The sequence below is a fragment of the Motacilla alba genome, chromosome 2 (genome assembly GCF_015832195.1).
Source record: "Motacilla alba alba isolate MOTALB_02 chromosome 2, Motacilla_alba_V1.0_pri, whole genome shotgun sequence".
Classification (NCBI taxonomy): Eukaryota; Metazoa; Chordata; class Aves; order Passeriformes; family Motacillidae; genus Motacilla; species Motacilla alba.
Genome location: NC_052017.1, coordinates 105,233,602 through 105,242,372, shown reverse-complemented (window position 1 = coordinate 105,242,372; position 8,771 = coordinate 105,233,602). Strand labels below are relative to the sequence as shown.

The following is an 8,771-nucleotide window of genomic DNA, read 5'->3' as shown; positions in this document are numbered from 1 at the left end:
TGATCTCTGTGAGCCTGGATGGACCAAACATTTCAGCACTGGAAATTGATGTCTGTGTTGGACCACCACCTTACAAACCAGACAGGATCACGTCTGATGCACCAAAATACCTGAATTTATCTTGGTCAGCTGTTCAGCTGTTGCGCTTTGCTGACCTTGTCTTTTGAGGCTAAACGTAGCAGGTTAGACAGGCTCATTTTATGGCCTGGATTTGACCACTTAGTGCCTCCCTCCCTCCCTAGTTTAAGGCATGCTCATAAATAAAGTTCCTTATTTATGCTGCTTTGCTCTGTCCTCTAAAAAGAGGGTGTATGTGTACAGAGAGGGCCCTGTACTTTGTGTTACCTGAACAAAGTCAAGGTAAGGACTGCAAAGATAGGGCCTTGCTAATACCAGGACTGGGAAAAACAAGGCTTACCTAGGCCATAATAAAAGATCACCCAGTAACCTTTTCACCTGCTGGGGATATTTATAGTTCACACATGACCAGTGAATCACAGAAACGTGGAATGGTTGGTTGGAAGGAGCCTTTAAAGTTAACCATCTAGTCCAACTCCCTGCAATAAGCAGTGGCTTCTTGTCATGAGTGTGAGTTTCAGGCAAAATTTATTAGGGAAGCCCTTCCACTGAGCTATGAGGGGCAGAAAGGACCCCCTTGCTTTATAAATTCCTGCTCAGAGAGGAGCTGAGGTGCAGCTGAATCCAATCTTAAGCCTCAGGCTTAAGTTTAAGAAGTAATAAAGGTGTGATTGAACTTTTGTACAACTATGTCCTGTAGGATAAATGATGGCAAACCAGATCTATTTATATAAAAAATAGACATTAGATCTTAGAATTATTTACTACACACTGTAGACGATAAAACTGCTAGGATAGGATGGTACAGTGCACTCTATCAAAGCAACTATATAAAAGCAATTATATTAAAACCACCAGAAAGAAATAGTTATTAAAGCAGAGATTGATGTTATTCACCCATGACAATGACCATGGGCAAAATCTCTTTCACTCAGCCTTGAGGACTAACTTTAAGGGGTGTCCCTACCCAAAGGAGAAATCTTCATACACACTCCAAGAAGGGATATGTTAGAAGAACCTAACCATATGGAAATGGACTGGACTTTTATAGTGTACAGTGCCTGACTGCCAGTCATATATCTCCAGGTCAGCTTAGCAGCTTGGCTGCCAAATCTTTACCTCATTGTCAGGATGCTAATTTGGGAGTTGATGGGTCAGACTGGTGTTGTCATAATTCAACACCAAAACCAGCTTGATGCCCTCTCTCAGTCCACCACTGGACTAATAGCCTTGTAAATAGGGCATTGGCCAAGTTGCTTGACCACATTCCAGGGCAGGGCATCCTGCTAAACGTCTTCAACTAGATCAGGTCGCTCTGAGCCCAGTCCAGCCTGGCTTTGACCACTTCTGGGGATGGTGTATCCACCACCTGTTCCAGCATCTCACCACCCTCACCGTAAAAATACCTTACATCTAGTCTAAATCCGCCCTCTTTCAGTTTAAAGCTATTCCCCGTACCACTACATGCCCATGTAAACAGTCCCTTTGCAGCTCTCTTGCAGGTCCCCTTTAGGTACTAAACGGCTGGTGTAAGGTCCCTTCAGAGCGTTCTCTTCTCCGGGCTGAAATCCCGAACTCTCTCAGGCTGTCTTCACAGGAGCGGTGCTTTGCCTCCCTCCTCAGGACTAGCTTCAACAGGTCTTTCCCGCGCCGACTGCCTCGGAGCTGGGCGCAGCACTCCAGGTGCTGGGGTCTCACAAGGGCAGAGGAGGGGGGACAATGTCCTCCGTCCCCGGCCGGTCACGGTTCGGCGGTGCCGCCTGGGCCGCGGCTTTGCCCGGGCTGCGGCGCTCCGGCCGCCCCGGCCGCCCTGGGCCCGGCACGGCCGCCGGGCGGCAGCAGCGGCCCCGCAGAGGCGGCGCCCGCTGAGGCGACGTGTCCCTGCCCCGGCCGATGGCCGCCGCGCTGCTCCGCGCCCGCGCTGACTGATGTATTTGAAGAGGCCGGCGGGCGGCCTCGCCTTCTGCCTCTTCTACCTGGCCTCCAGCTTCACCAACAAGGTGAGCGCGGGCGCGGGGCCGCCCCGCTCTCGGACGGGCCGGGCGGGGCTCGGGGAGGTGCGGGGGCGCTGGCTGCCGGTCCGCGGCCGCGGGAGCGGGGGGCCAGGGAAATGCAGGGATCCGGGAGCGGGAGGAGGAGAAAGAGGAGAGACGGTGCCCTGTGCTTCCCCACCCCGCTCAGGCAGAGCCGGAGGACCAGCCCTTCCCGGACGGGACTACCCCACTAGTGAAAAAGTCCGTGGCACTCCAGCCAGCCGCCCATCCCAGTGTGCTCCAGAAACTGCGGATAGGGTGCCGGTTTCGTTTTGCTCAGTGTGTGACAGCTTTACCCTTCCATGACAAATGAGTTCCATTAGAGTCTTGTTTGGGAGAGCAAGGAGGTAGACATCGTATCATTCCAATGAATGAAGCGTTATAGAGCCAGAAGTTATGCTGCACTGAAAGCATCGCTGATGCTGTATATATTTCATTATCGGTGTCTGGCAACTGCTCTCATTCCCAAAAGAAGATCTGTTAACTGGAACAATGATATCAACTATCCAAGGGAAAAATGTGAAATATTCAAAGTATTATTTTAGAAGTGAAACAAATATTAACTTCCATGGCAACTTTGTTCCTTTGAATACTTAATTAACAGACGAATTAAGGACAAGAATTTTGTTCTTCACTGTGTAACAATTTCGTATTAGTGTTGCTGAAGTGTCTAAGCATAAGAAGTAAGCTGAAGATGGTCACATTTGTGAATAAAATTGTATCATTTTAGCACAGTTTGAAAGTAGTTTTTTCACTCTGGGAGGAAAAGTCAGAGTAAGTGCTCCATGCTATCCTGTTTGTCAGAGAGCACGTCTCCATTTCTGGTGCAGATTTCTGAAAGAAAAAAATATCAGTGAAGCATTCAGGGTATGAGTATTCTGAGGGAGGATCAGAGAAAGGCAGCATTTCAGAGGTGAAAATGAAATCTTTTCTGGGCGTTGGCCAGTGGTTTCTGTTCCAAGATACATTTGCCATTAAGGATGCCCAGAAGCAGACTGAAGTCCAGACATGAAGCAAAGTTGTAGGGAGAGATAACTCTTGGTTTGACAGACTGCTGGGAGTAGTGATTAGTTAAATAGAAAGGGGCTAAAAGGGCTGCCAGGTTGCATCATGGATTGGTAAGGGTATTATTTGGCTTATCTGTGAGAAGAAGTCATAGAGACATTGACATAGGGCCTATATTTTCAAACCTGAATGTAGGTTTTAGTGTAATAAAGTTTAAAATAACCAGAATATAGACCTTTCAGTTGTTAAAGGTGGTGTGCAAATGCAAGCAGGGGTACAGACGTGTAGGTAGATCATCCTGATTTAAAATGAATGTGGCAGTTCTGACAGGTGTATATGTAAAAAGACCTGTTGCGAATCAACATGCCTTGTCTCTGTATACTGATGCCAGCTTCTTAGTGACAGCCACACACCTGAAAACTGGACCTTGCAAGGTGCTCAGCACAGTTTTCTCTCTGCTGAAAGCTTTCAGCTTCTCCTTTTGCCCTTGACAGCTTCTGCTGGCTCCTGGAAGGAATAGCAGGTGCCTTTCATTTCCTCTGAGGAAGCTTCAATCATTCTTCTCCTTTGCAGAAGTGGTATTTATATACTTCATCATGGGAAGTTGTTAAACCTGGAAGGCATGCATTTGTGCCTCACATTTGCATATATACATATTTAGTGTTAGTAGACACTAGCATCCATATGTGCAGGCCCAGACAAAGCAGGCTAAAGCAATGACACAGATTTTGCTTTTTACCCACATGTATTATGTCTCTGGTGGGCTTTATGGGCTGCTTAATATTTTACACAATGTGTAAGCAGAATGTTAAGTCTCTAAGATACATTAGCTATAAGGAGACAATTATGTTTAGATTATTGCTCTTGGTTCTCTGCCAAAGATTGCTTGTTTGGTATGATATGATTTTAATTGACTGGTGCTTATGGCTTTTTGTTCCTGTTAATCCTTTTCCATTCAGTATGATGTATGGACTGTGTTCAGAAAGTGAAAGTGCAGTTCAGATGACAGCTTTCTCCATTTTTCAGTGTGTCCACTCCATGCCTCATGTACTTTAGTGTTTGTTCCTTTCCACAGTGACTGAGGCAGCATCCAGCAGTTCTGGTGTGGGAAGTGTCATGAATGGGTGGTTTAGGTCACTCAGAGAATCACCAGCAAAGGGATGGGCAAAAGCAGATTTAATATTAAAGTGAAATCACAATAGTTTGTTGGTGAGGTTCATTCTACTGCTATCAATACTACATTATTACATTGTTACATCATTATTGCATTACTCCATCATTACATCTATGACATTATTAGATGCTTAAAGCAGAGAGAGAAAAATCAAACTAAAATCAATCAATCTAAAAATCAATAAACCAAAAATTATCTGCATGGAAGTAAGAACAGGAAAGGGAAAAAGACACACTGAGTCATAGCATTCATAGTGGACCCACTTGCCAAACTGAACTCCAGATTTGACCAATGGTTTAGTCTAAAGGTTATAACTTAAAAAATAGCAGCTCTCAATCAAAAGCTTAATTTCAACAATTTAACAAAAGTTTCCTATAGAATTTAATATAGGCATGACAGTGACTCACTATCTTACTTACAAACCTAATATACTTAAGAATCAAAGGGAGAAATATTCATAATGAATTTGCTACAGCATATGCATTCACACACACTCAGACCTAAAGAGACATGTACAAGGTATACCCAGGAAAAATTCCCTTCAAATTCAGTGAAGTGCTCACTTTGGATGTCCTTGCATCTTCTTCACAGGCAAAGGGTTGAGTCTTGAGGAGTGGATGATATCAGCCCGGGATCCATCATTGTCCTTCAGCGATCTTCCAAGTGTAGCAAACTAGCTGGCTCTGAGAGGTGTCCTACTCAGAGGAGGTTGCTGGTTGCATCCTGCTGTGGTCCAGGAGAGCTTAAAGGGTCTCACTCAGGACTGCTGTTTATAGGGTCACAAGAGAGTTGGGTTTAGACAAAGTGATTTTCCTTCCTGGCCTCAATGTGAGTTGGTAACTTCCTTTGAGAGTTCAATAACAAAAATGTGGTTCCACTTGGGTTGTTATACAGACAAGAAAAATAAGTCTCCAAGGCTGTTTGTTAAAAAGTTCACTGGACAGCATTAAGTTCCTGAGAGCTGATGGTGTTTCTGATGAACTCAAGTGGAACTTAGCCCAGATGATGTTCGTCGAGATTGAGGCCCATCAAGCATTCAGAGACCATAGTGCAGCCCTGTGAGGGAAGGGGGAGGAAATACACCACAAGTGAAATTACTAAACATTTTTTTTGTCTTTTCTACCACAATTAAGGCAAAATGACAGCTTTTTGTGTTTGTTTTGTTGCTTGTGATTGTTTGTTAATATTATGAACTGTCGGTGTTTGATGTCCATTAATTTGCTATTTGTTTTCCAGTATGTCCTGTCTGTCCTGCAATTTACCTACCCTACCCTTTTTCAAGGGTAAGTATGGTTTTAAGAATTGTGGTTTGAAAAATTACTTTAACATCTTGCTGTTCCATGCTGTAGCTAACTTTCCTACTTCTTGTTTTTACTGGCTTTTGTTGTCTAGAGAAATCTGTGGTAAATCAACAGAAAAGTGTATTTCAATGGCAAGCAACTGCCTTATGGCATCTGTGTTACCACAGTTATTATCTTTTTCTATTATTTCGAAATGCATTTAATTTCTTAATGTTAGCATCTTAATATTTTTCCCTAAGTTCTGGCTTATAAAAGTGACCTTTCCTTGGGATTTTTTTAATGGCTCAGATGTACTTTCATTGAGACCTGTGACAGATGAGCAAAGAGGAAAAGAATGTAATTCATGCTGTTACTGTTCATTGTCCTTGGTTTTGTTCCCTGTATAATCTAAGACTTTACTGCATAGTCCTAAGCATCTGAAACTGTCACAAAGTTCTGTCCTTAAAACCTGAGACAAGAGGAAATTTTTCACAATCAAGCTATCAAGCTGATGGGATTTCACTACTCTCTTGGATAGAGCATAGTCAAACCTGCAGCAAATGTCAGGGAAACCTGGCTTTTAAGCTCTCATATGCTCTTCATCCAAAAAAAGGTGAAGTGAGCTGTGATAGTAGCATTGAATATTTACCACTATACTCTAGTACTTCATAGAGTGAATATTTGTTTACTTGTGTATGTGTGAAAAATATTTTAAATAATTGCTTAAATGCATTGCAATGTATGGGAGTCATAAATAAGCCCACTTCTATATTTGTTATGGATGTTAATGTCATTTAACATTATAATACAATATCTCTGTCTGAAATGTGGTAGATATTTAAGGATTTTCACCCAAGATACATGGAACACCTCTCTGAAAACCACTGGCTTAAGGAAGAAGAAAGCTGATAACTTATTTTAAAGTGTAAAAGAAATCAGTGTGCGTTACTTGCTACTTATTCTAAGTTACCTGCACATATTCCCTAGGCCTCACATTATTTCCTAGTGTCATTCTATTTCAGGTGGCAAACATTGGTGGGTGGACTTCTGCTTCACATCTCCTGGAAGTTGGGATGGGTGGAGATAAACCTGTGTTCAAGGTACTGTAGGTTTTTTGGTATCTGCCAAACACTTATTTTCTGTAGGTGGATTACAACACAGTTAAGTTGGTCATGGATGTTATTATCTGGCTAAAATAGAGTTTGATGTATGTGGAGGTGCGGGTGTTCTGCTTCATAGGTGTAGAAGAGAACTTACATTTTAGTTAAATGGGTGTTCAATGACACACACTTATACCGACTTCTTATATAAAATGGATTTAATTTAACCTTGGTAAGACAACCAAAAAGCCCATAGTGAAAACAAGAAGGATGTCTTATCCAAACATCTGTCCCTAAGAAACAATCTCTTCCCTGGATTGTTTCTTAGTATTGTAAGAGAAACCTTGGTAATGTTAGTTAAGAGCATGGACACAATCTTCTGCAAAACCCTCAGGGCTGTGAAGTCTACAAATGTGATCTGCCTTTTTCTGAGAGCTGTGTCACATAAATGGGGATCACTTGCCTTTTCCTAACTGATGTTAACTATAAAACTCCAAATTAAATGGTGCTTTGTAGATAAAGATCATCTGCTTGAACTGAGTGTGATGGCACAATTCAAAAGAGTTGTACTCTGCTCAGGTGGATCCATTCTGCAGTATGGAATGCAGCATCTTTTTCATTGTGCAAAATGGTTTCATTTAGAAAATGTATGCCCACAGCAATCATTGGATCTTCATCTCAGGAGATACTAAAAACCTTCCTGGGCAATGACCTGAGTAATGTGACTTGACTCTGAAGCTGGGAGAGTTTGGACTAAATGACTGCCAGACATCCCTGCTAATGTAACTTTTTCTCAGTGATTCTGTATTAGCAAGTGACAACTGACGAACTTTCTGTTTGAGATTCAAACAGTTGGCTTGAAAAATTGAATCTCCTCACTTGGAATGAAATCCTGTGAGTATGTCAGAAAAACCAGGCTGTGTTCTGTTTTCATGTCCGTACAAGTGATTACATCACTATGGAAATATAAGCGAGGTCGTAAATGAAAACAGAATTCAGTTTCCTGTTTTATAGCTGCAATAAACTGAGGATATTATAAAAGCTGTCAGTGACTTTGGCAGAGACAGGATTAGGGTCCAAACCTTGCTTTACTGGCAGTTACTGATACACATATATATTATTATCAAATTTATATTGTTTATGCAGATTTTGTCATCACAAAACAGTGTAGAAGAATACAGCCATCAGTAATGCCCTTTTATAGTTCAGTTTTTCTACACTAATGATTACTTCTGCTTCAAATAATGAAATTGAAGTTGAATCTTTTTTTTTTTTCCCAGTTTGGAAAAGATACTTTCGTCTTTTCAAAACCTGGGAAGACATTAAGGAAAATAGAGGACAAGAACTACTCGCTGATGTTGAAGAGGTTGTTTTTATCTAAGATAGGCTTGGATGAAAAATTAGTTCATATTTTGACCCTGGAGACTTGAAGCCACTAGATGTCAGCACACTGCAGGGAAAGGGGTTGAAATCCCTCTTGGGAAACCTCTTCCTTAGCTCGGTTAATACAGAATACCTGTTCTAGAATAGACTGAATGGAATAAGCAGACTTAATTTACATGCTTTGGCTATAATTCATCCAACTATTTAAGCATGAGTTTAAACTTGCCTTTCTTCACAAAGATTAGGCACATGCTTTATTGCTTTGCAGAGGTGGATTTGTAACATTTCCTGTATTTAAAAAAAAAAAAAAAATCAAAGCCAAAACAAAAAGCAGCCTGAAAACCCAAACATGGAAACCCTCTAAATCTCCAAAGCACTACCAAGAAAAAAACTCACCTGCAAACAAACAAACAAACAAACAAACATAACATGCAAAGGTGATTTTAATGCTACTACTGGAGTATGGACATTTCCATCCCCGCTTACAAAATATCTGTCTCTGAATCTGTCTGTTGGTTAGAGGGGAGAGTTTTGTCTATGTGTAGGATACTTAGGAATAGCATAGACAGTCTTCAGTCTCATCATACTTCAAATAATAAACTGCTATCCATTTGTTTGTTTATGTCCACAAGGTCTCGATTTTTCTGCATGGACTGATCTCATATACTTTCTGAGCCAGTTCAGGTCACCCAAAGTGTCTCAGCAGAATTAAGCTATT

General features: G+C 41.8%; 1 protein-coding gene across 7 annotated transcripts in view; it reads left to right on the top strand.

Annotated features, from left to right (window-relative positions):
* Window positions 1-812: 812 nt before the first annotated feature.
* Window positions 813-8,771, top strand: part of TMEM241 (transmembrane protein 241) — a 56,271-nt gene continuing 48,312 nt past the window's right edge. Inside the window, exons 1-3 of one of the 7 annotated variants that reach the window (XM_038162182.1) lie at window positions 813-2,078; window positions 5,527-5,573; window positions 6,593-6,670. In XM_038162182.1, the coding sequence (XP_038018110.1) occupies window positions 2,007-2,078; window positions 5,527-5,573; window positions 6,593-6,670 (197 nt within the window). In that variant the 5' untranslated portion in view covers window positions 813-2,006. The remainder of the gene's footprint in view (window positions 2,079-5,526; window positions 5,574-6,592; window positions 6,671-8,771) is intronic. The other 6 variants (XR_005259752.1, XM_038162175.1, XR_005259751.1 and 3 more) reach the window with 6 other exon arrangements.